The 27,160-nt window shown below is 39.1% G+C and overlaps 3 protein-coding genes and 1 pseudogene across 3 annotated transcripts; all 4 read right to left on the reverse strand.

The window, feature by feature from the left end:
• Positions 1–11,843: 11,843 nt before the first annotated feature.
• Positions 11,844–13,630, reverse strand: LOC117630988 (UDP-glucose iridoid glucosyltransferase-like). Its single transcript, XM_034363886.1, has 2 exons — positions 13,042–13,630; positions 11,844–12,907 (listed from the first exon to the last, which is right to left on the reverse strand). The coding sequence occupies exons 1-2, from the start codon at positions 13,520–13,522 to the stop codon at positions 12,036–12,038; spliced, it is 1,353 nt and encodes a 450-aa protein (XP_034219777.1). The 5' UTR covers positions 13,523–13,630; the 3' UTR covers positions 11,844–12,035.
• Positions 13,631–14,090: 460 nt separating this feature from the next.
• Positions 14,091–15,893, reverse strand: LOC117630145 (annotated as a pseudogene).
• Positions 15,894–18,355: 2,462 nt separating this feature from the next.
• Positions 18,356–19,911, reverse strand: LOC117632145 (UDP-glycosyltransferase 76E2-like). The gene is made up of 2 exons (XM_034365565.1): positions 19,375–19,911; positions 18,356–19,241 (listed from the first exon to the last, which is right to left on the reverse strand). The coding sequence occupies exons 1-2, from the start codon at positions 19,853–19,855 to the stop codon at positions 18,367–18,369; spliced, it is 1,356 nt and encodes a 451-aa protein (XP_034221456.1). The 5' UTR covers positions 19,856–19,911; the 3' UTR covers positions 18,356–18,366.
• Positions 19,912–21,262: 1,351 nt separating this feature from the next.
• Positions 21,263–22,939, reverse strand: LOC117631414 (UDP-glucose iridoid glucosyltransferase-like). Its single transcript, XM_034364559.1, has 2 exons — positions 22,419–22,939; positions 21,263–22,261 (listed from the first exon to the last, which is right to left on the reverse strand). Exons 1-2 carry the CDS (start codon positions 22,891–22,893, stop codon positions 21,390–21,392), a joined length of 1,347 nt encoding a protein of 448 aa, XP_034220450.1. The 5' UTR covers positions 22,894–22,939; the 3' UTR covers positions 21,263–21,389.
• Between the last annotated feature and the right edge of the window lie 4,221 nt (positions 22,940–27,160).

Raw genomic sequence — 27,160 nt, forward strand, 5'->3', positions numbered from 1 at the left:
CGACCATCAACGAAAGAAGAGAAGAGAAACAATTTTCCATCAATGATTTGTAATGGAGTGATTGTGGGAGTTCATAGAATCACCTTGATATTGTTGCTTCAACTACTTTGAAATGTAAAGTCTGGATTGTACAAATCAATGCATTGGAATAGTAAATTTCATCCAAGAGTGAGTAATATACTACAAAGAAAAGTTTGTTTACATAAGATGCATGAAGCCTCAACTATATATTTAATGACAAAGGACTTAGTTGAGGGGAAAAAAGCACTTGTTGTTCCAATTAAAATGACCTTATAAGCTCCACAAGCTGATTTCATGGAATGGTAGGTAGAGCCACCCTTCATACTGACATCTATTTTCTCTTTCAACTCCCTGGCCCTCACCCTCATTCCCATCCCATCCTCATCTACCATAAGTTTTCTAACCCCTCTCTCTATCTCTGCCCTCTCTAATTCATTCTCCAATTGTATCCCTATTTTAAATACTTCGCTCACATACCTTGCATTCACCTTCTGATCGCTAAAGCACGGCCTGCATAACATCGAAACCCCTTCAGACAAACCACAATGGCTCCAAAACCCACCTACTAGGCCATGAGCCAAAACTTCCATCTGGGGTGCCCATTTCACAATGCAACCTCTTTCTCAAATAGCTTTTATGAGGCAGTAGCTCAATCAATCTGAACCATAAATAAGTAGCAAGAGGACTTAGGCATTAGTCTCATCCACTGGAGTTTGCATTTGTACTGCCATTGTTGCCATAATAGTTTTACAAAAAGGAGCAAAAATGGTGCTAAAATATGGTTTGAGTAATTTAGGTTAATTCTATTTTTTTCCATAAAGAGATATATATATATATATATATATAGGAGTTTACATGAGTATTTTACAAGGAAATAGATACAGTAGTCAATTAGGAAAATATCTCCTAATTATACAAGGATATGTCAACTATATAAAATGAGAAAGTAAATCCCCTAATTAATCAAGGAAATAAATCTCCTTGATTAATTAGGAAGGCTCATTTCAACACTCCTCATCAAGTTAGTGCATATACGTCACCAATGCCCAACTTGGTAAGTGAGTCATAAAACACTTTTCCACAAACAAATTTTTTTTAAAAGATATCTGCTAGTTGATCTTCTAATTTTACGAAAAGTAGGGAGATGATCTTATTCTCTCTTTGATGAAATGTCTATCCACCTCAACATGTTTGGTTCGATTATGTTGAACTGGATTATGAGCAATATCGATAGCTGACTTGTGTTGAGGCCCAAAAAAATCCACGGTTCAGCCCAAATAAATTTTCGGCCCAATGCGATACCTTATCAAGAAGAAACCCAATTTGGGCACGTGAAGGTTCGTCATATACGCTTTGCACACATGCAACGCCAAGCAAATAAGCAACATGCCACGCTACAAGCTTAATTGGGCCCAAGCCACGCAAGATGCCCGGGGCTTGCTTGAGTGGGTTGTGGTATGGATGGTAATAATTTGACATGAGGCCCATTGATGGGCTAAGAAATGGAAGTCCCGGGGTTGCTTGGGAGCTTCGGAACTCAGGCCCATTTCTTAGGCCCAAACATGTGGGTGAGCACAAAAGAGAAAATATCACAACCAAAATATCCTAACCAAAATAGCCCAACCAAAATAGCCTATTGACTCAACCAAAAAAGCCCAATGCTTGATAGAGATAGCCCACTTATTCAATAAACCAACTTGGCCCATACAATTACCATAATGAGCTACAAAAGCCCCAGCACTTGGCTGGAAAAACAAAAGCCACGAAGGGAAAGTCTGAAGGTCCATTATACAAAGCTGCTTGGAGGTTCTAGCACATGGGAAGGGAGCAAGTTTCAAGCAAAAGGCACCCAAGGGACCAATGGATATTGGAGCGCTGATCACCCTTTGAACCAGCATGCATATCCATTCTCTTTCCCTCATCAGACCTAGCCATAAAAAAAGGAAGAAAGGAAAGGAATAAGATGGCTCAAAATGGAAGTTCTGAAACAGCCGCGGGAAAGGAGGCCTTAAGCTCCCAAAAATCCCTAATTTTGTGCAAATGGGCAGAGTGGATTTCACCAAAATAGGATGATTGAAGAGATGATAGGAGAAAGGAAGGGAAAGACTTGGCCAAATTAGATAGAAACCATTAGGGTTTATTGGAAAATGATGGCGTCTAGCGGCTATAAAAGAGGCCTCTTCTACCCAATAAGCATCAACCACATCAGAGAGCAAGCTTCATCTCTTACTCCCAAAACCCAGCAATTTCATGTTCAGCCCATCCTATTCCATTAGTTTTCCTCCTTGGCAAGCTGTTCTAACACTTGACAGAGTCTCTGTCAAGCTGCCGGAAAAACATTCAAGCCACATTTTCTCTCTTTTTCCTCATGCTCAACCAAACCTCTCTGCAAACTCTTCATCTCCTGCCTTAATACCCTTTTTCCACCAGGAACACTTAGTTTTCTCTTCAATGCTAAACTCATGACAATTTTGCTCCCATGCCACAAGCTCCTCATGCCAAGCTAGAAAGTTTATCTGTAAGCTGTTGTTACTTTCATTGGTGAAGGTAACCAAGGTGTTTCCTAAGGCCCTACTATCCTCTCGAAGCATTCTTGGGGCTTGATCTTCAAACTCAGGCTCAAGGGGCAATTTCATCCATTTTGTTGTTTACGGCATCCCAGGCCAGTAGTAGCTGCCGGAACGAAAAATCCCCTACAACTTGTTGTCACAATGTAACTCCATTGGCTTTTATGGTTTGAAACCCAATTTTTTCAAGAGTCTTCTGATCCATAATAATTCACACACTCCTTGAGCCATTCCTTTATATTTTGCTTCTGCACTAGACCTGGAAATCACATTTTATTTTTCGCTCTGCCAAGTAACTAGGTTACCTCCCACAAATATAAAGTAACATGATGTAGAGTGTCTATCTATAATGGAATCAACCCAGTTAGCATATATATATATATATATATATATCAAATAACTTCAAGATTTTCATTCTTGGAGAACATTAGTCATTTTTAAGGAGTTGAAAAATACCTTAACATTTGATCAACTACATTCCTATGAGAAATACTAGGAGAATGCATAAATTGACTAACCACACTTATAATGCATGCAATATCTAGTCTTGTGCGTGTCAAATATATCAATCTTCTAACAAGGCGCTGGTACTGTTCCTTATTAGTAGGCACCCGGTCCATGCCTTCATACAACTTGTGATTCATCTCAATGGATGTGTCAGCAGGCTTGCATCCAAGCATTCATCTTTTAGTGAGTAGATCCATCACTTACTTCCTTTGAGACAAAAATATACCAGTTTTTGACCTTGATACTTCTATTCCGAGGAAGTATTTCAGAGCACCTAAATCATTCATCTAAAATTCCTGAGACAAATACTTTCATAGTTTCTGTTGTTCTCATGCATCATTCTCAGTTACAACCATGTCATCCACATACGTGATTAATGCAGTGATTTTTTCGCCATTGTGCTTCAAGAACATGGTATGGTCTGAATTATTTTGAGTGTATCCAAAATTCTTCATGAACTTAGTGAATATGCCAAACCATCCCCATATGGTGATTTTCTGAGCTTGCAAACTTGATTCTTCTTGTCATGAGCTATACTACATCCTAGTGGTAAATCCATGTAGACCTCTTTCTCCAAGTCTTCATGTAAGAAGGAATTTTTAACATCAGACTGATGTAGTGGCCAGTCTAGATTTGCTGCTAGAGATAGTAGGATTCTGATAGTGTTAATCTTAGCTACTGGGCAAAGGTCTCTTGGTAGTCTACCCCATATATCTATGTGTACCCTTCTGCCACCAGTCTAGCTTTGTATCTTTCAAAGGATCCATTTGCTTTGAGTTTCACAGTATAGATCCACATGCATCCGATTGTCTTCTTTCTGTGAGGTAAAGACACGAGCTCCCATATGGCATTATTTTAGAGCGCTCGCATTTCTTCATTCATGGCTTCTTTCCATTTTGTGTCTTTTAGTGCTTCAGTCACACTACTAGGAATAGATATGTCGGCCAACTGCTTCACAAAGTATGCATGTGATTCAAACAATCTGCTTAGTGATATATAATTGTTGATGAGGTATTTTCCTTTGGCTTTAAAATCTGCTTCGTACTGTACTTGAGGTTTACCACGGTTCGTCTTGGAAGACGATGTACAAGGGTGTATGTGTCCCTTATGCTTTCTGAAATCAAATCATCATGGTATATTTCATTAATGTTATCAGTTTCAGAAGAAGGTGTTACCTGAATAACATCTTCAGCAGGTGATTGGTGTGGTACTGGAGCTGAAGGCATCTCTAGAGTGGGCAAAATCGCATAAAACAGTTCAATTTTCTTCTCATGATTTTGGCAACGTGAAGTTGACCGGTCTCTTAGAAGCAGAGGCTTCGTCTGTGAGGAATTCGTGGGGAGCGACCGATCGAGTGAGATATGTGACCAATCACTTTGAAGCAGAGAGCCGTGTTGAGGGAAAAATAAAAAATCTTTGGAGTGATTGATTCTTGATTCACTTCATGTGCTGCTGAAAAATATATATAGTATTCCCGGAACACGACATACATAGAGGTATATACCTTATGACTAGGAGGATGATAACAACGGTATCTTTTCTGATGAGGAGCATAGCCAATGAAAACGCACTTGTTTGCTCGGGGTTCCAACTTGCTACGTTGGTGACTATGTAAATGTACAAATATACCATAGCCGAAAATCAGGGGTTCAAGATTTTGGGTGGGATTTGGATATGGTGATGAAGTGTTTGAAGTGGTGTTTGTAAATTCAAATACTATAAGGGATTCAATTGATAAGGCAAGCTGTAGATAGGACGACTTCTCCCCAAAATGACCGAGGCATATTGGCATTAAAAAGAGAAGCACAAACTACTTCCAATACATGTCTTTTCTTTCTTTCAGCCATTACATTTTGTTAGGGAGTGTGGGCATGAGTGTTGATGTATGATGCGATGATTGTAAGAACTTGTTAAGATCTTGGTTGAGAATTTCTCCGCCATTATTAGAATGGAGAACTTGCATTGTGGCCTGAAACTAAGTCTCCACCATTTGTTGGAATTGTTGAAACTTTGAACTGACTTCCCCTTTAGTTTTGAGAAGGGAAATCCAAGTCAAGCGTGTGCAAATGTGACAAACCATCGAGCTCCCCCTGGAGTAGCAATTTTAACAGGGCCCCAAACATCAGAATGCATAAGAGAGAATGGAATCGAACTTTTATTGGAACTTAAGAGAAAATGAACACGATGGCTCTTAGCCAGTTCGCAAATGTCATACTTAAAACTTAAAATATCTAAACTGGTAGATAAGGATGGAAATAACTTTTGTAAATATCCAAATAAAGCATGTCCAAGACGTCTATATCATAACTATACTTTGTCAGTTTGTAGCACCCTTAATCTCGAAAACTTGACCGACTCTGGCTTCACTATCAGGTGCCAAGTTCAGGTACTAGAGTTTGCCTTTCCTAGTACCACAACCAATTGTCTTGCTGCTCATAATGTCCTGAAAAACATAATAAGTAGACCAAAAAGTTACAGTGCAATTCAAAGCCGTAGTAATTTGGACAACAGACAATAGATTGTGGTGCAAGGACAGAATAATCAACACAGAGTCCAAATTGAGGGAGTCAGAGAGAGAGTGAGCTCTCTCCAATCATGGGGGAGGGAGTACCATTAGCATTAGACACCACCGATTAAGGGGACGATGTATGAGAGGCAATTTGTCCAGGATCAAATGTCATATGGTCAATTGCTCCTATGTCAATGATCCTTGTGTGTTTCTTGGATGAAGTATTTAAAACATGACCTTTGGTACCTGTTGTGGTTATATAGACAGATCTTAGTGCCAGTGTAGCCAAATCAGCAAGACTTACAGGGTATGAGTCGAAAGATTGTGGAGTGATTTGGTCTTATGTCTGCGAGGATCCTTGGAGTGGTCCCACTAATCAGAATACCCAATCAATTCGTAACAGCTAGTACGGGTATGTTTGTCTCCTCCACAGTGAGTGCACTTCTTCTCCGGATGAGATCCTGAAGCCTTGTTCTGAGAAGATCCACCGGTCGAAGTCTGGGGCCCCCTTTGATGTTGAGGGACTATGACAGAGGTTTTCGGAGCACCAGTCATGGTCATTCGCAGTTGAGCTTTGTGAAAAACATATGTAAAGGTTTGATCAAGGTCTAATTTAGGATCTTTTCGTAAGATTTCCTCTCGAACTTGATCAAACTCAGGGTCAAAACCGGCAAGAAAAATGTGAACACTAAGACGATCCAGTTCTGTCTGGCGCTTAGTGACATCGGCATTGCAGTGCATGCAGATGGGACTCCGATAGTCAATTTCCTTAAAAATACTATGCAGCTAGCTATAATACTTATGAACAGGTGCACCATTCTGTTTAATAGTGAACGCCTGTTTATTGAGATTAAAAAAAAAAGTTTCATCCCCACCATCATTGTAGGTCTTCTTGACGGCAACCCAGATTTCTTTGGCAGTACTTAATCGGATGAAACGATTCATGAAGTCGGGAGTCAATTAACCATCTTTTGACCCGAAAGTTCTCGGTACACCATTTGTTGTAGGTGGACGAGCTCTGAGGGGGCTGTGGAGTGTCTCCGGTTAGGTACCCCAATTGTTCCGGGCAGCAATGCACATCTCCATGACTTAAGACCATAAGGCATAGTTGGTTTCAGTCAGGGTGACGCCGGTAGGAAACGGGGAATTTTCATTGTTAATAGCAACAATTTGAGGAGCGAAGGTGGAATAGCCTATGTGTGTGAGAGCGGGAGATCACCTATTGCAACTGAAGGATTTGAGGATAAGATAAAGTATGGGTTTTGATAAGAGGATTTGATATGAGTGTATAAGATTTGGATTTGAGGAATTTGATTTAGGGTTTAGATTTGAATTTGAGGGTAAGATTTAAGGGTTTAGAGACAACCTATGATCAATTGATCTGATACCATGCTAAAGTATAAATGTGGTTTGAATACTTTAGATTAATTATATTCTTCTCCATAAGGAGGTATATATAGGAGTTTACATGAGTGCTTTACAAGGAAATAGATATGGAATAAATAGATATAATATTCAATTAATATCACCTGATTATATAAGGATATGTCAACTATATAAAATAAGAAGTAAATCCCTAAATTAATCAAGGAAATAAATCTCATTGATTAATTAGGAAGGCTCAGTCAACAGATGGTACGTAACAGGTATGTGAATGTAACCTTTTGAATGAAGTTGTAGGATTGTGCAGCTGGCAACAAATTGGTAACGCTGACAGTGTGTAAGACGATGCTTGGAATGTTCTAATAACTAGCCACAACTTCAGAGAAGGGCATGAAACCTCATGTGCAATTAAATCCATCTGGTATTGGAAAGAAGGAAAATTCAAGGTGGTTTGAAGGGTTGGAGAGTTGAAATGGTATGAAGAATTGAGAAGGAAACGGCCATTGAGTGTATGAAGGTGCCCAGCTGAAGCATAGGCCTTGGTATATGGACATGGGACTAAGACCAACCTTTGACCACTATGTACTTTCTTTCCATCTCCCTCTCCCCCTCCTCTCTCTCTCTCTCTCTCTCACTGATAGTGTTGGGTTCATTTTTACACATGATTTATCATGTTATTCACCCAATATTTTGAATTAGTTCTTGACATTTTATAGCATTTTAATTCCTTTTTGTGTTTTCATAGATTTTACCTTGTTAGAATGAAAATGAGCTAAAAATGCATTATTGGTTATAAATTCTGTTTTTGTTCATTTTCGTATGTCAACTTCTTGGCTTTGGACAGTAAGCTCCGTTGCTCGGATGAGGTGAAGATCTTCATGAAACTTGTTCCAATGGATATTGACTACAACATATCCGAATTTGAGAGCAAGTATAGCCCAGCCAACTGATCCAACAATTGATCCTAGCTCTGGAAATCTGTTTTGGGCAAGTTTCACCTCCACTTGATGTCATCTTATTTCTACTTTACCATACCATTTGGTAACAATAAATTACCTTATGAAGTGGGATTTTTTGAGTCAAGGAGAACCTTGTAATGTATTTAAAAACAAAATCTCATCATGGCAAGAAGACAACGAGGAGACAATGGCTAAAGGTTTTAGCAAAAGGTAGTGGAGTTTAATATTGAGTTGTGAGCTGGAAAGTAAGAGAGAGAAGAAGCAAAAGGGAAGGCATCAGCCATTCATTGAATCATTCGACATTTTTATGAGATTGAGCAGAGATTAGAGATTGGAGCTGGAGAGGAGACAAGGTGCAACCAAGCAAGAAGGAGAAGAACATTGTCCACCATTGAAGACCTTGAGCTTCCATCACTTTCACAAAATCTGTCAACTCTTTCTAGTTATATTTCGAATCTATGTTTGAAATAAGTATGAGGAACTAAACTCCATAGCTAGGGCTTAGGTTGAAGACCTAAACATGATTACTCTATTGTTTTGATGCTTGAGTTTATGAATTTCTAGATATTGTTGATGAATTCCCATTCACTAAAATAATCTATCATTGATGTATGTTTTTCTTTGATTGATCACCTTTGAAAGCATGCTTCTTGAGATCGTTGGGATTATATGTACCCTCATGTTTTCCTAAGCAACAACAAATGGATGAAGTAAGAATCATCCATGTGAATTGGTTTCTTGAATGCCTAATGTAAACATCATACTATTAGGGTTCTTGTGATGTTCATATTCTCTTTGAACTTAATGGGTTTTTCAAGTAATTAAATCGAAGTACTAAAGACACCTAGATTGATTATAGAGAAGGCACAAGTATTGTAGCACTAGCCCCGCAGTCTACTTATATTAGAGAGAATCAATGCGTCTTGAGCCACTAGACCCGGTCTTGATTGCGAACATCTTTATCAACATATTTAGAGTTCATTACTTGGGTGTCCATGAACGTGAGTATGATTGTTTAGAGTGGATTCCAAAAACCCTAGTGTTTTTCACATTTCAAGTCACACTTTGATATTCATCTTTGTCAATCTTGTTATAATTAGCGTGTGGTTACATTCAAGCATTAGAATTAGGTCACTTGAATCAACACCCATCTTCCCTTCCCGTGTGTGTGTTTGAAAAGTTGTGTGTTTTCCCCATTGAATTCTCACTTCTGTAATTGTTTATGACATTTGGTCCGCAATGAGTTCTTCCTTTTTCTGTGCTGAATCCAACCATATGAAGAACGTAAAATTTGGATAAAAGTTTGTTTGGGCCTAAATTTGGCACACCAAAAGAAATCCAAGAAACAGGCCCGTAGTGAGAAACACTTACCCAGTCCCAAAAAGCCCAAAACATGGAAAGATGACATTGGGGCTTTGAAGATCAGCCCACAAATATTGTTTAGGCTCAAGCCCAAAAAGCTGAAAACACACTCACGTGGCTACCTCAGCTATTAAGAAAGTCAGCATTATCAAACTAGAGTTTTTATGGGAAGGGACGTCTCTGGAAAGCTACCAATAGAAAATAAAAAAAAAACCACCTATGTTCAGAGATCTTTACCCCAAAGCAATACACCATCTTCCAAAGAATTCACAGGCCACGCCTTCCCAATTAGAGCGGGAAACAAGGAATTATTCAGGAAATACAGAAGAAGACCAAACCGCCATAAAAAAAAAGCCCACACAAGCGGTGGCGTTGGTTGAAACAAAAGCAGCCGCCCAGGAAACCAGGGAAGGGATCGCTGTAGGAAAAGACTACTGAGAGCCTATCTGCCATAATTGATAAAAATCTTTCCTGCCTTATGTTTTGAGAGATCTTTTGCCGCCCATTATTTAAAAGTTTAAAAACACCTCCAAAAGAGGATCTCTTATAAAAACAGAAGCAAGCAAGAAAGAAAAGGACACTCAAATCATCAATAAAAAAAAAACAACACCAAGAAAAAGCCAAGAGCTCACTTGAATTCCAAGGTTCAGACTTAGAAAACAAGTATTCTAGAACGAGATCCCTCGTTACAAATTTGGTTCAGAAAAAGCCAAGACAAGCAGAGTTTGAGTTTTCACAAACGTGGAGACCCCAGAAAACTCAGGAAGAGCCCTGTTCAAGCAGAACAACTCTCGTAGTGCAATCCCTAGCTCATCAGACCATCGAGAATAGCCACTTCTGTCCCTTCCAAGCAGGAGAAGTTAAGGCCTCACAAAGCGTGAAGAAAACGTAAAGCTCTGCCAAAACCCAACTTTGGTATCGATTTGCAGGTCAGCCTAGCATTTGAAGTCACAAAGCAGTACGGACCGACCCAGACACGTCCAGTCCAGCCTACATCGGAACCTCCCATTTAGGCAGAAATGAAGTTCCGGCAGTCTTTTAACTTGTCTAGAGTTAGCATGCATATTTATTATCTTGTAGAAGGCAGTTCTGCATGAAACGGTCCAACTTCTATCAAACACTTCTGGCCAGAACAGCCGTTTGATACTGAGATAAATTGTGGAAGTCCTTACCAGTCTAAGGCAAGAAAAGAACTTACTTGGGAGATATTCCTCACCCAAATTCACAATCGTTTGTTTTTAGAAGTCAGTAACTTGGGGCGCAAGTTATCTTTTCTAAAAGAAGTCTGCTAGAATTTACGTTCCTAGCAGTGGCACGCTCGCACACCAAAGAAAGCTGACTTATTGACCAATACATGGTCTCCAAGCCAGTGGGGAACTTCGCCCTTCCATCACAGGAGCCAAACGCGAAAACGGGTGAACAAAGTTATAGGTCAAAAACTGGACAGAGGTCAAAGATGAAAACATAGCACATACTCTGCTTCAAAACGATCGGCCTTCGCTGTTCATGCAACCAGTCGCCTTCCATGGTTTTCAGGTCACAATCTGTTTCAAAACGACTGGTTGTTACTGTTCATGTGACTGGTCGTTACTGTTCACTAGGTGATAAACAGATGACAAAGAAGTGATGCAGTGGTAATAGAAAGGTGATAAAAGGGTGATAGAAATTGTTGTTTGTGTTTATCTTTGGTTTCTTATTTTGTTTCATTTCTTTTACTATTCTTTATTCGCTCTTAGCTTCCAATTTGCATTTTACCTGTGTGTTGTGTTAAATAAGTGTTCTTTACATACTCAAACTAGAACTTTTAGTAAGCCGATAGTTCCTCGTGGGCAGTGGAAGAGCCACTCCTAGACCTTGAGTGGCCCTGGTTCCCCCAAATTCGTGCACTTGCAGGTATTTTTAATTGGATAATTAGCACATTAATTTGTGCCAATTATTAATACAACAGATAGCAGGTGCACACGCTGACACTCAACAGCTTCTGGCTATGGAACTTGAAATTCGTTGGAGCTTGAGTATGTCAATTAATAATAAGCTTGCCTTTTTTCCATAAACTGTTTGGGACAGAAGCATGTGGTTCTCAGGACAGCTGGGTATTGCGTTTAAAGAAATAAGTAAACTTTGGATACTCATCTCTAAGATTGAAAAGTATATTGGCTAGTTGTGGGTAGTTTTAGGAGAGGAAACATGGCTGCATCTTCAAGGAATAAGTCCTACTCATCCTCTTTCAGTAAACAATTGATGACTCGTAGTAACATGATACTATATTTCTTTATGTTAATAATTTTATTTTCATTATTTTTTATTAAGTTCAAGATGAGCCAGCATCCTCTATTTATTTTCTTCTGTATTGGTAAACCGTGTCGTCTTGAACTTTCCTTTAATTATACTTTTGATATAATTCTACACCCGAAACCCTATGCTTAATAGTCAACCTTCATAAATCAAATGGTGATGGTCAAAAGGGCGGTAAGAACATCAACATGAACAGATAAACAGATGATCTTATTTATTTCACTAGAGACATGTCCCCTGTTGTTTTGAAATTGGAAAAAATATTTTGACTCTTACATGATGTCCATTACTTATTTATCAGAATACAAAGAGGCCTAGCATTTAACATCTCCCGCCAAATATTGTAAGGATGGTTAAGGGGGAGGGAATGATTGTGCGAGTTAGTTCCAGAAATCACTTAGTTGAGAGAAAAAAAAACACTTCTTGTTCCAATTAAAATGACTTTATAAGCTCCACAAGCTCATTCAAGAAATGGTAGGTAGAGCCACCCTTCATACTGACTTCTATTTTCTCCTTCAACTCCTTGGCCCTCACCCTCATTCCCTTCCCGTCATCATCTACCAGAAGTTTCCTAACAGCTCTCTCTATCTCTCCCCTCTCTAATTCATTCTCCAATTGTATCCCTATTTTCCATACTTCGCTTACATACCTTGCATTCACCTTCTGATCACTAAAGCACGGCCTGCATAACATCGGAATGCCTTCAGATATACTTTCCAGGGTTGAGTTCCAACCACAATGGCTCCAGAACCCGCCCACTGCGCCATGTGCCAAGACTTCCATCTGGGGTGCCCATTTCACGATGCAACTTCTTTCTCCAACAGCTTCTAGGAAACCTTGAGGCAGTAGCTCGATCCAATCTGAACCGCAAATTGATCCGGGCCTAATCACCCACAAAAAAGGTTGCCTGCTGTTAATTAATCCCCAAGCCATTTCGGCTAGTTCTTTCTCACTGATGGATGCTAGACTCCCCAAGCTTACATAGATAACTGAGTTATGGGATTGTTTGTCAAGCCACGCAACACAGCCTGTGTCTTCTTCTAGTAAACTACTGGAGGCTACTGTTGCAATCTTGTGAAGAGGACCTATGGAGAAGATTGGAACTTGACATTGTTGCTGGACCTTTGCTAGTGATGATTGTTCAAGGCAGTCCAGGGTGTTCCAAATGATGGCTGAGGATGTCCTAACATTGTTGGCAATAGCCAATAGTTTCGAATAGTTTTCAAGAGTGTCAAAAATGGTGATGGGCAGATCCTTAAACCGGAGGGGATGAAGCTCATCCACCGAGTTCACTAACATAGATTCTGTGATCCGGAGTTATAGTCTTAGTTATAAGTAAGAAAAATAAACATCATACTCTGAAGAAAAATGACTCGGGCATTAGCCTCTTTCTTCGTTTGCAGAAAGTAACATAGAAAGGAGGAAACAGGGCACATACCTGGGAAGGGAGTGCAACCTTTCGAATGAAGTCGTATTACAGCATTGCGAGCAATAAAATTGGTTGCACTTTGCGTGCGTAAGAGGATTCTTGGAATGTTTAGATCATTAGCCACAGATTCAGAGAAGTACATAAATTCATCATAGATGATGCAGGTGATTTTGTTCTGCCGTTCGTGTTCCGTCACTCTATCAGTCAAGCATTGTTTGAAACTCGCTTTGCAATTGGCGTTAATAGCAAACACAATAGCTACTACATTCCCAGATGAAATCTCATCAGCAGTTAAGCCATCTGGTATTGGAAAGAAGGTGAATTCGGGGTGGTTTGAAGGGTTTGGAGAGTTGAAATGGGTGTGAACAATTGAAATGGAAAAGCCCTTTGAGTGAAGGAAGGTACCCAGCTTAAGCATAGGGTTTATGTGGCCTTGGTATGGGCATGGAACTAAGACCAACAGTTGACCACTCTGTGATTTCTTTTCCATCTCCCTCCCTCCCTCTTCCTCTTCTGTCTCACCGATAAGAGCCCACACACATGCACAAAGACACTCAATAGCTTGCGGCTATGGAAGCTTTATATTGCTTGACTGTGTCCTTGAAATTCACTGGGGCTTGAGTATGTAATATATAGAGACCATGCTAAGCAGATAATATTTAGATAAGCTAATTAATAATAAGTTTGTCTTTTTCCATTTGGTTGGAACATAAGCTTGTAGTTCTCAGCACAGCTGGCTGCTGCAGTTCATGAATTGATATTGAAAAGTATATTGGCTGGTTGTTGTGTCTGGTATTAGAGGAAGAACTGACTTGATGTAATAATTCCTAAACATCTTTGTCAGACTGGTTGTTATGTTAATAATTTTATTGTCATGATTTCTTATTAAGTTCACGCGAGAAATTGATGAGCCAGCATCCTCTATTTACTTGGTACGACGTGTAGTCTTGAATTTTCATTTAATTATTATTTTCATATAATTCTACACCATAAACCCTATGCTTAATCGTAAATCTTTATAAATGAAATAGATGATCTTATTTATTTCATAAGGGAAATGCCACATGTGGTTTTTGAAATTTGAAAGAAAGATTTTGACTCCTACATGATGTCTATTACTTATTTGTCAGAATAGAAGGCCTACTCGCCATATGAGTATTCAACATCTCCCACCAAATACTGTAATGATTGTGTGAGTTCGTTCTAGAGAGGACTTTTAGCTGAGAAAAAACCACAGCTGTAATTAAAATGACCTTATAAGCTCCACAAGCTCATTCAAGGAATGGTAGGTAGAGCCGCCCTTCATACTAACTTCTATTTTCTCCAACTCTCTGGCCCTCACCCTCATTCCCTTCCCATCATCATCATCTACCATAAGTTTTCTAATAGCTCTCTCTATCTCTCCCCTCTCTAATTCATTCTCCAATTGCAATGATCGCCAGAGCACGGCCTGCATATCATCGGAACCCCTTCTGATAAACTTTCCAGGGTTTGAGTTCCAACAGCAATGGCTCCAAAACCCGCCTACCTCATCATGCGCCAAAACTTCCATCTGGGGTGCCCATTTAACAATGCAACCTCTTTCTCCAACAGCTTCTATGAATTCTTGAGGCAGTAGCTCAATCCAGTCTGAACCACAAATTGATCCGGGCCTGATCACCCACAAGAAAAGTTGCTTGCTGTTAGCTAAGCCCCAAGCCATTTCGTCTAGTTCTTTCTAGCAGATGGATGCTAGACTCCCCAAAGCTTACATAGATGACTGAGTTATGAGATTGCTTTTCAAGCCACACAATGCAGCCGGTGTCCTCTTCTAGTGAACTACTTGAGGCCGCTGTTGCAATCTTGTGAAAAGGACCTACGGTGAAGATTGGAACTTGAAATTCTTGCTGGATCTGTGCCACTGATGATTGTTCAAGGCAGTCCATGTTGTTCCAAATGACCGCTGAGGATGTCCTAACTTTTTGCAAATTAGCAACTAGTTTCAAATAGTTTTCAAGTGTTTCGAAAATGGAGGTGGGCAGATCCTTGAACCTGAGGGGATGAAGCTCGGGCACCTGATTCAGTGACATAGATTCTGTGATCCAGAATTGTGGTCTTAGTTACAAGTAAAAAATAAAAAAACATCATACAATAAGCAAACAAATCAGGCATTAGCCTCTTCCCTCATTTGCAGAAGAAACACATAGAAAGGAGGAAACAGGGCACACATACCTCGGAATGGAGTGTGACCTTTTGAATGAAGCCGTAGGAGGGGGTTGAGAGCAATAAAATTGATAGCGATTTGTGTGCGCAAGAGGATGCTTGGAATGTTTACATAATTTGCCACAGATTCAGAGAAGTACATAATTCCATCATAGATGATGCAGATGATTTTGTTCTGCGGTTCTTGTTCAATCACTCTTATCAGTCAAGCATTGTTCGAAACTCGCTTTGCAGTTGGCGTTAAGGGCCGACAGAATAGCTAGTGTATTCCCAGATGAAATCTCATCAGAAGTCAAGCCATCCGGAATCGGGAAAAAAGTGAATGTAGGGTGTTTGAAGGGTTTGGAGAGTTGAAATGGGTGTGAACAATGGAAATGAGTGAAGGAAGGTTGCCAGCTTAAGCATAGGGTATATGTGGCCTTGGAATGGACTGGGACTAAGACCAACCTGTGACCACTCTGTGCATTCTTTTCCATCACCCTCCCTCCCTCTTTCTTCCTCCTCTCTCACTGATATGAGTGCACAGGCACACGCACGTGCGCGCACACACACTCAATAGCTTGTGGCTATGGAAACTTTATATTGCTTGGCTTACCTCCTTGAAATTCATTCGAGCTGGAGTATGTAATATATAGAGTGGTCCTCCCTGCAGAGACCATATTCAGTAAATAATATTGAGGTGCCAATTAGTAATGTCTTCTTCCATAAATTGCTAGGGAAATAAGCATGTGGTTCTCCCAGCACTCATTTCATGAATTAAGCAAACTTTGGCTGCACGTATCTCCCGAATTAAGAACTGAATTGATGTAATTGATAACAGAAGAGAAGATTGAAGAAGAAAGCAGAGAAATCTCAGAAAATTTTGTATTAATTTTGCTTAATAAATCGATTACAACGTAAAACTCAGCTTATATACATAACAGAAAGCTTAGAGCTTAAAGTAAACTCAGCTTAACAATACTAACAAGAGCACGTGATCTCCATGTGCTATTCTAACAAATTGAGCTGACCTGGACAATACAGTCATCAGTAATATGTTGTGTTAATAATTTTATTTTCATGATTGATGAGCTCAGGTCGTCTATTTACATCTTTTGCATTGGTACGCCGTTTTGAACCTTTTTTTTTTTTTTTTTTTTTAAATATCAAAGATAAATTTTATTAGATAAACTTCAATAGTACAATTAAAAACATCAACATGACATTTGAAGTACCAATCCCAAGAGGTCAACAAACTAACATGTGAAAAACAAAACTATAGTGGACAAAAGCCGCACTAAAACTACTAGCTCATATCACCACAATTAACCATAAACCCAAACAAAGTCTACAAACCCAACATGACCGAAACCTTAAAGCAACACATGTGCCTAAATGAACCCTAAACTACCACCACCTGAAGAAGCACTGTGGCGGCCACACCCACCATCTCACCCGTAGCAGATATAGGGAAAATATGATTTCCAGTGACCTATCTTCGCATAATAGTGAACAAATAAACGAAAACAAGAACCCTCCGTCAAAGAAGATGTAGAACCAAAAGAGAATATGAGCAATGTTAGAGAGCATGTTTTGAGAGAAGGATTTAATTGAGAATATAACCTAAAAGGGGTGATTGGGGACCTTCATCTGAGCATGGCTCAAAAGAATCACCACAATGGGCTTCTTATTCAACACATGACGCTTCTTCCTCCCCTCCTTCTATGAAGTTTTTCCTTTGAAACTCACAAATGGAGAAAGCGGCTAGGATTTTTTCCTTTGAACTTTCGTTTGATTGCACTATTGATGTAATTTTTTCCTAAACCGTATGCTTAATTGTAAATCTCTATAATGAAATCATTATGGTCATAAGCACAGTACCAACGTCAACATGTAATAGATAAACAGATGATCTTATTTATTTCACCTGCGCCATGTCAAATGTGGTTTTTGAAATTGGAAAGAAAGATTTTGGCTCTTACAAGATGTCCATTACTTATGTATACGAGCATTTTGTTGTGAAACAGGCAAGATGTGATAAATACAATAGCAACAATAAATAAATATCGACTATATATTTTCTCTCATACTTGGTCATCCTTCTAATTATCTTTTCAATATAAATAATCTTAAGTGTCTAAAGAAATCCTAAATTAATCCTAAATATCAAGATAAGGTCGTTCTGGTCATAAGAACAATACCAGCACCAGAATTTAAGCAGAAAATCTTATTTCAAAAGTTCATGCCATTTTTAGGAGTGGAAAGAAAGATGTTGACTCTCACACGGTGTCTATCTCTTATTTATAGCATATTGAAATCAACAACGCTCAGAAATTAAATGACATGTGGTTTAAAATTAAAAATTTTTAAGTGACAACCATGTGATAAGAGAGATAGACACATAATTATATACAACTGAGAATAGGGCAGGTCTTTCATCATTCAAGGTCGTTGATATGATGTAGGATGTTCTAGCGTAAAAGCAACTATTTGGGACTTATGAAACATAACATGACTTGTGTGACAAGCAAGAAGCCCAAGATGTCAGCTTCAGGCTAGGAGAATAAAAAGGCACTTGTTTGGGCTTAAATGGTGGGCTTTCGTTATCCGTTGCTCCAGTAAGACATCCAAATCTTTGAAATTGGTGATGGGTAGGCTTCAAATTTGAGTGGTTGAAGTTCTTGTACTATATCATCATAGAATCTGCACTCGGATATGTTCCAAGTATCAGGGGTCTTAAGGTTTGAGTCAAAGTTAGGTATGAGAACCAGAGAACATAGAACCTTATTTCACAAGAAAAGGGTCAATACCATATTCAGAAAGATGAAAAATATCTAATTTCTTAAACATACCCTAAACTAAATAAAAGTGCAAATCTTGGTGCCCTGGTTTTGTACTATAACAGAACCTCTTCACCCTCCTTTGTTGGTAGTGGTGATCAACGAAAATAGAGAAGTTTAGAGGAATGATTGTCTGAGAAAGTTGGAACAGCTTCATATTGTTGCTTCAACCATTTTGAAATGTAAAATCTGGATTGATTGTACTAACAAACAGAAGTTTGTTCACATCAGATGCAAGAAGCCTCAACTATCAATCTGATGACAAAGGACTTAGTCGAAAAACAAAACACACACACACACACACTTCTTGCAATTAAAATGACCTTATAAGCTCCACAAGCTTATTCAAGCAATGGTAGGAAGAGCCACCCTTCATACTAACTTCTATTTTCTCTTTCAAATCCTTGGCCCTCACCCTCATTCCCTTCCCATCATCATCTACCATAAGTTTTTTAACAGCTCTCTCAATCTCTCCTCTCTCTAATTCATTCTCCAATTGTAACCCTATTTTCCATACTTGGCTCACACACCTTGCATTCACCTTCTGATCGCTAGAGCACGGCCTGCATAACATTGGAACCCCTTCAGACATACTTTCCAGGGTTGAGTTCCAACCACAATGGCTCCAAAACCCGCCCACTGCGCCATGAGCCAAGACTTCCATCTGGGGTGCCCATGTTACAATGCAACCTCTTTCTCCAACAGCTTCTGAGAAACCTTGAGGCAGTAGCTCAATCCCATCAGAATCACAAACTGATCCGGGCCTGATCACCCACAAAAAAGGTTGCCTGCTGTTGATTAATCCCCAAGCCATTTCGAATAGCTCTTTCTCACTTATGAATGCTAAGCTCCCCAAGCTTACATAGATAACTGAGTTATGGGATTGTTTGTCAAGCCACGCAATGCAGCTGGTGTCTTCTTCTAGTAAACTACTACTGGAGGCTGCTGTTGCAATCTTGTGAAGGGGACCTATGGAGAAGATTGGAACTTGACATTGTTGCTGGATCTGTGCTAGTGATGATTGCTCAAGGCAGTCCAGGGTGTTCCAAATGATGGCTGAGGATGTCCTAACATCGTGTCCATTTGCCATTAGTTTCAAAACGTTTTCAAGTGTGTCGAAAATGGAGATGGGCAGATCCTTGAACCTGAGGGGATGAAGCTCGGGCACCAAGTTCAGTGACATAGAATCTGTGATCCGGAGATATAGTCTTAGTTATAAGTAAGAAAAATAAACATCATTGTCTATGAAAAATGACCCAGGCATTAGCCTCTTTCCTCGTTTGCAGAAAGAAAAATAGAAAAGAGAAAACAGGGCACATACCTGGGAAGGGAGTGCAACCTTTCGAATGAAGTCGTATTAGAGTGTTGCGAGCAATAAAATTGGTAGCGCTTTGTGTGCGTAAGAGGATTCTTGGAATGTTTAGATCATTAGCCACAGATTCAGAGAAGTACATAAATTCATCATAGATGATGCAGGTGATTTTGTTCTGTGGTTCCTGTTCCGTCACTCTATCAGTCAAGCATTGTTTGAAACTCGCTTTGCAATTGGCGTTAATAGTGAACATAATAGCTACTGCATTCCCAGATGAAATCTCATCAGCAGTTAAGCCATCTGGTATTGGAAAGAAGGTGAATTCAGGGTGGTTTGAAGGGTTTGGAGAGTTGAAATGGGTGTGAACAATTGAAATGGAAAAGCCCTTTGAGTGAAGGAAGGTGCCCAGCTGGAGCATAGGATTTATGTGGCCTTGGTATGGACATGGGACTAAGACCAACCTGTGACCACTCTGTGCTTTCTTTTCCATCTCCCTCCCTCCCTCTTCCTCTTCCTTCTCACCGATAACCGGGTGCGCGCGCACACACAGACACTTAATAGCTTGCAGCTATGGAAACTTTATATTGCTTGACAATCTTTTTGAAATTCATAGGAGCTTGAGTATGGAATATATAGAGAGTGGACCTCCCTGCAGAGACCATCAGTAAATAATATTTAGGTGAGCCAATTAGTAATGTCTTTTTCCATAAATTGTTAGGGACATAACCATGTGGTTCTCAGCACGCAGTTCATGAATTAAGCAAACTTTGGATGCACGTATTGGACTTCCATCTCTAATGATTAAAAAGTATATTGGCCGGTTGTGGTTGGTTTTAGAGAACTGACTTGATGTAATATGTTGTGTTAATAATTTTATTTTCACGATTGATGAGCCCGGATCGTCTATTTACGTCTTTTGCATAGCTTAATCGTAATTCTCTATAAATGAAATTAGGCCAACAAGTGAACACATTCAACATCTCCCACAAAATATTGTAAGGCTCGTTTAGTTTAGGTGTGTGTTTGTTTTGCATGGCTTAATGACCTTCGTCGTCTGAGTTAACAAATATATTTTTCACATATTATGGTAGACGCAACAATTTTCTCATAATTAATCAAGGGAATGCCTCTTTGAAAGACATGTAGAGCTCTTGGTACAGTCGCGCTAGTGTGCAAGTGGGACACACAATACATCGAGGTCTGGTTGAAATTAGTACACATTTGTATAGAAAAATCTAGAAACTTGAAGAAAGTACTATAGCTTGACGGGAAGTCGGCAGCCACATGCAACCTTGGAGAATTATCTAGAGAAAGCCACACATATGTGGCTGGGGTTAACTTCGGTGGACCAAGGTATGGCGGTGGATTGTGTCTATAAAAGAACTCCCAAACTATAAGAAAGTCGAGAGCTACCTAAAGAAAGCTATGTTGAGAGCCAACAAGCTCACCAATCTAAGTGAAGGGTCAAATAGTTCAAAACTAATCAAAATCAAGTGTAATGGCTAATAAATCAAAAAAATTAAGGAAATTAATTAGCCTACATCAAGCTAGGTACTATTCTCCTTAATTTAATAAAATATTATTATTTTGTTTTAACTATTGTCTTGTTGTCCTAAACTCCTTCACACATAAATCAACAAGTGGTATCAGAGTCACATACGCACAACACATCTACTAAATCCTAACACTGGTAGTGTTGAGAAAAACTTCTGTACCTAGTACCTACCAGTAGCTCACGCAGCTGTCTTTCAAATCTTTCATTCTGTAAGTGAGAAAGATAGGGACCAATCTGCAGCAAAGCAACCATGAAAACCCATTATTCTACATTTTTTGGGGCAACACCACAGAAATTACATTCTCAGGTTGGCCAGGCCAGAGCCTTGAATCATACATAATATCCTTATTAATGCGCTTTGGACTAGAATGAAAATTTATTTACAGCAGATGCAGGAACCAGGAAGCCTTCATCTACCAATTTGATGAGAGAGGACCTAGTTGATGACAAAAACACTTTGTTGTTCCAATCAAAATGACCTTATAAGCTTCACAAGTTCATTCAAGCAATGGTAGGAAGAGCCACCCTTCATACTAACTTCTATTTTCTCCTTCAATTCCTTGGCCCTCGCCCTGATTCCCTTCCCATCATCATCTACCATAAGTTCTCTAACAGCTCTCTCTATCTCTCCCCTCTCTAATTCATTCTCCAGTTGTATCCCTATTTTACATACTTGGCTCACATACCTTGCATGCACCTTCTGATCGCTAAAACACGGCCAACATATCATCGGAACCCCTTCTGATAAACTTTCCAGCGTTGAATTCCAACCGCAATGGCTCCAAAACCCACCCACCGCGTCATGCGCCAGAACTTGCCTCTGGGGTGCCCATTTCACTATGCAACCTTTTTCTCCAATAGCTTCTATGAAACCTTGAGGCAATAGCTCAATCCAATCAGAACCACAAATTGATCCGGGCCTGATCACCCACAGGAAAGGTTGCTTGCTCTTAGCTAACCCCCAAGCCATCTCAGCTAGTTCTTTCTCACTAATGGATGCTACACTTCCCAAGCTTACATAGATAACTGAGTTATGGGATTGCTTGTCAAGCCACGCAATGCATCCCATGTCCTCTTCTAGTAAACTAGTTGAAGCTGCTGTTGCAATCTTGTGAAGAGGACCTATGGTGAAGATTGGAACTTGACATTGTTGCTGGATCTGTGCCAGTGATGATTGCTCAAGGCAGTCCACAGTGTTCCAAATGACGGCTGAGGATGTCCTGACTTTGTGTAAATTAACTACTAGTTTTGAATAGTTCTCATATGTGTCAAAGTTGGAGATGGGAAGATCCTTGAACCTGAGGGGATCAAGGTCGGGAACCGGGTCCCGTGACATAGATTCTGTGATCCATAGTGGTGGTCTTAATTAGGTATAAGTAAGAAAAATAAACATCATACATTAAGTAAGATGACTATGCCTCTTCCCGGTCATTTGCAGAGAGGTAGATCAGCTGTACTATTAATCTTAACAATTGGAGTTTTACAGAAGGGTACATACCTGGGAAGGGAAAGGAACCTTTTGAAAGAAGTTGTAGGACAGTGCTGCGGGCAATAAAATTGGTAATGCTGACAGTGCGTAAGACGATACTTGGAATGTTCAGATAATTAGCCACAGCTTCGGAGAAGTACATGATGTCATCATAGATGATGCTAATGCTGTTCTGTGGTTCTTGCTCCATCAGTTGAGTCAAGCATTGCTGGAAGCTTGCTTTGCAATTGGCATTAAGAGCCAACAGAATAGCTACTAAATTCCCAGACAAAATTTCGTGTTCAGTGAGGCCATCTGGTATCGGAAGGAAGGTGAATTCAGGGTGGTTTGAAGGGTTGGGAGAGTTGAAATGAGTGTGAACAATTGTGATCGAAAAACCCTTTGAGTGAAGGAAGGTACCAAGCTGAAGCATTGGATTTATGTGGCCTTGGTATGGACATGGGACTAAAACCAACCTTTTACAGCTCTGTGTTTTATTTTCCATCTCCCTCCCTCTTTCTCTCTCCTCTTTCACAGATTCAAATAGCTTGCAGCTATGCATCCTTATGAGACTATGTAATATAGAATGGTCCCCGGGTGCTGCACAGATCATAATAAGCAAATAACGTTAGGTAAGCCAGATTAATAATAAAGTTATCTTTATTCTTCATAAATTCCTTGTCGCATTTCTCAACCGAACTTCCGATTTTTGTCTCAATAAAGACTGACACTCTTCATGTGGTCCTGTGTTTGGTTACATCTTCATGGATTAAGAACACGTTTTTTTTAGGAGTGGAAAAGAAAGATGTTGAGTCTTACATGATGCCCATTTCTTATTTATAGCATAATGACAGGGCTTAGAAATTAAATGACAATACGTTATTCAAACTGAGAAATTTTTGGGTGTCTATAAGTTGTATTATACAACTATGCGATAAAAGATATAGACGCATGATTGTATACAAGTAGCGCTAGGGCATCTTTTCTCGTAGTTCAAGTTCCAGGCTGCTACTAGAATATCATTCACTACACACTGATAAATACATACAAATGCATAAGAGTGGCTTTTGGAAGTTTTAAGCAAACTGCAAACTCAACAACAGTTCTTGTTGAAAATAAGTGGGATAGACAACAGTATCCAATACAATTAAAATGAATTCACACGTTTGCTTAATATGCTTTTGCTTCAATTGAGTCTCTTATCAGTCCCAATTGGAGAAAGCCGGCTCCATTTAGAAAGCTGCTTTTTGCAGCTCAAGTCAGATTAAGTTGGCTACTTTTTATCTTTCTTCTTCTTACTTTTCCAACTAATTAAATCGAGTATAAAAGAAAAGATCATATTTTTAAATGCTTTTTACAAATATAGTGATGAGAAATTTTGATATACATTAGTAAATTACATCTGGGCTGGGGTCAACCCTGTAACAATAAAGTCTGCAGTCCCTACACTTTTTATTGCATTTGAGGACAGACGTACATAATATTTTTCAGAATTAGGTAAAATGTTTTCGCATATCCGTCGTTTCGTTTGCAAGCTACTAGTCACCCTTCTCATCGGTCAAAAAAAATCTAATAGTCAATTGATATTTAAAAACTTGTGCAGCACGTTGGTTCTAGCTCACATCATATTTGTCACATGTATAGATGTAGTGAAAGTACTAAAATTGTTTATATTAAAAATAATAAAAAATTTAAACACGCCGTAACATTTTTCAACTGGATTGTTTTGCTACTTAGAATTATCACATACTAACAAAACTAACTCTAGACAAATTCTTATGTAAAGGAATGGGAATGGTAACATATTTTTCATTCCATCCAAATGCTCTCTATGCGAAAACAAACAACCTTAACATAGTTTAGACCCTCTTGGGCACGCAGGCCCAAAGAGGTCCAGATAGAAAGAGTTAACAACAAAGAGTGGGAGACAACATTCCCAAAGCAAAGAAGGAGACTGCCCCAAAGATGCTGAAGCATCAGCTACAGAATTAGCTTCCCTAAAAATATGAGTAAATCTAATCTCTTCGCAGAAAGAAGCAAGGTGTAACACCTCCTGAATCAGCTGTGTAAGTCACTGAGTCAATCATCAGTTTTGAGTCACCCTCGACCATGATGTAGCGCCAGCCTTTGGAAACTGCACAGGCTAAACCAATATCCCGAAGAGCAAAGAATTCTGCCACTGTAATTGAAACCTCACCAAGCTTCTTGGCGCCTGCCAGCGGACATGGCCATCATTATCATGTGAACTTAGGTCATAGCTAGGCAAAATTTCGATTTAAAAGCTCAATATCAGCATCAAGCATATATATGGACAGAGGAGGCACACTTCCATTTAGTCTCACAATAGGAGGATACTAATTAATCAGCTCATACCAGTTGAGTCTAATATGGATGGGTGCTTAAATCTAGCACGAAAAGTCATCTTGCCTTAGGAAATTTATAAAATCCAAAACTATTTTTCCACTTTCCACTTGAAATCATTTAAAGTTAAACTCAAACTATTACCGTCCAAAATGCTTTTCATTTTGGGATCGTCAATTGATTGCCCTAGATTATAGGCGTTTTCATAGTCAACAACCTTCTTAATTCTTGTAAGGAAATCTATTTCCCATGGGACTTTATTGAGGAGTTCATTTGTGCTATATTTAAAATTCATGTGCCAACGGGGTCTACCTCAATGGAAAAAAAATTCTTGATGTGCAAACCAGTGATCTCAGATTCGAACCCCTATAGCACTTTAGTAGTGTGTGCGTGAGAAACCCCCCTCTCCCTTATAATTTAAACTATATCGCTTGTATTTAAATAAAAATAAAAAACCACGTACTCATCTTATCTCCTTATTATATTCTTCCGACATGTGAGCAACTTGAGTGATTTTTTAACTTATATTGTGTTTAAATAAAGTTAACAGTGTCAAATTTCTGTTAAGTGACAAGACACATGGATTTTGAGAACCACAAACATTTTTTACACTGTTACTCAACACTTACTCAAATTTTGTTTTTGGTTTTTGGTTTTTTTCTACGGGATGTGGAATTCAAATGTGCAACATTTTTCATTGTTAGAAAAAGAAAAGCTACTGTCAACAAGATGTGTGTGTGAGAAATCTCCCTCCTCTGTAATTTAAACTATCATTTGTACTAAAAAAAACCTACTAGACCAATAAGTGGTTAGTAACCCCTTCACTCATACTTGAACATCATTAGTACTTCTTTGAAAGATGGTACGCTGGTGTTACTTCATTGTTTCGTATTGAGAAATGCCGGTAATCTAGAATAGACAAGAAGTTAATTTAAACTTTTTTTTTGTTCACACATGGTGCTTAATTTTTTGGGTTTAAGAAGAAGAAAAAAATCAGCCAACATATTTTATCTGTATAGTTTTGTACTACAATTAATATGTAGTGCAGAGAATGCTAGTTAATCAAATTGCATCTGCTCTTAAAGTATGCAAATTTCCACCCCCAACACAAGACTGTGGTGCAAAAGTTGTGACTAGTATATGACATGGCCCAGTTAATTATAGCCAGCCGACTAAGAATCTACTTGATAAGCCTATGGTGGAAGCACCACTAAGCAAGCTATAGCTGATGGAGTTTAGCACCACAAATTAAATTAAGTACCATTTGTTGTAGTACAGATATATGAACTTCCAGTACTAAAACCCACTTTCCCTTATTTACTTCTTTCTTTTTATAATCTCTTCTCATTTTTATTTGGGAGCAAAGCAACCATGAAAACCCATTTTACATATTTCTTGGGCAACACCACAGAAATTATGTTCTCAGGTTGGCCAGGCCAGAGCCTTGAGTCTTACATGTTGGCCTTAGTTTCCGTCTTTCTGCTCTCTTTGGTGGTAGAGTGGCTTTCGCACATGAAATTGATCGATGGATCTACCGCAGATAATTATGTTTCTGATGGGCTTAAGCAAACCTTGATGTATGCTATTAGGGTTGGATTGGCTTATTTGGTAATGCTAGCAGTCATGTCGTTCAACGTTGGTGTTTTACTTGCTGCAATTTCTGGATATGCAGTTGGCTTCTTGATTTTTGGTACTAGGGTTTTCATGAGATCGAAGAAGATAGTGCCTAATATGGATCAAACTGATGATCTTACTCCAATCAATTGTTGCTAAGCAGCATATTGGAGTGCCCTATCATCTGAAAATTGTAATTTTGATCGAAGAATATTCACGTGCGTACATATTTTTGTTTGGCAGATGATACTTGTGTACACACTTGTGAGCATATTATTCTTTTTTACTTTCTCTCCTTTTACCTTAATGCTTATGAACATTGTACATAAAATTGATTGAATATTAGGAAATTACTGGCCAACCCAAGGGAAGGATTATACGTTATAGGAAAATCACAAGTAAATCTCACCACCTAGATCAATAGTCTATATAATGAGGATGATGGTGAAGTTCAAAGGCACAACTAATTAATGTTCAAGGGCAAAACTATGAATTTTCATAGGGTTTCGTCTCTTATGTGTGGATGGTTGACTTACTTTTTATTATGCGTTGTTGGAGTGAACTGGACCAAAACTCAAACTACCTACGTCTAGACCAACTAAAATGGTGTTTTTCTTGTAGATAGTGCTTTTCTTTGTAAAGTTGAGGGGATACCCAATTTGAATAAGGCACACTCGGCACCTATGTTGCACCAATACTCTTAATTGGAGGGTTATGCTGGTATCTGATACTCCAATACGCAGATACGGATACGATATATCTCTGATATGTATCTTATACGGATATAGGAGTATCGT

Source organism: Prunus dulcis, chromosome 6 (genome assembly GCF_902201215.1).
Source record: "Prunus dulcis chromosome 6, ALMONDv2, whole genome shotgun sequence".
Classification (NCBI taxonomy): domain Eukaryota; kingdom Viridiplantae; phylum Streptophyta; class Magnoliopsida; order Rosales; family Rosaceae; genus Prunus; species Prunus dulcis.

Bases quoted from the DNA above. Each gene is read 5' to 3' on its own strand.
- LOC117630988 (XM_034363886.1), bottom strand. From the start codon at position 13,522: ATGGAAAAGAAATCACAGAGTGGTCAACTGTTGGTCTTAGTTCCATGC. The intron at 12,908-13,041 runs GTATGTGCCCTG...TCCGGATCACAG, and splicing joins AGGTTGCACTCCCTTCCCAG to AATCTATGTTAGTGAACTCG.
- LOC117632145 (XM_034365565.1), bottom strand. From the start codon at position 19,855: ATGGAAAAGAAAGCACAGAGTGGTCACAGGTTGGTCTTAGTCCCATGT. The intron at 19,242-19,374 runs GTATGTGCCCTG...TCCGGATCACAG, and splicing joins AGGTTGCACTCCCTTCCCAG to ATTCTATGTCACTGAACTTG.
- LOC117631414 (XM_034364559.1), bottom strand. From the start codon at position 22,893: ATGGAAAATAAAACACAGAGCTGTAAAAGGTTGGTTTTAGTCCCATGT. The intron at 22,262-22,418 runs GTATGTACCCTT...TATGGATCACAG, and splicing joins AGGTTCCTTTCCCTTCCCAG to AATCTATGTCACGGGACCCG.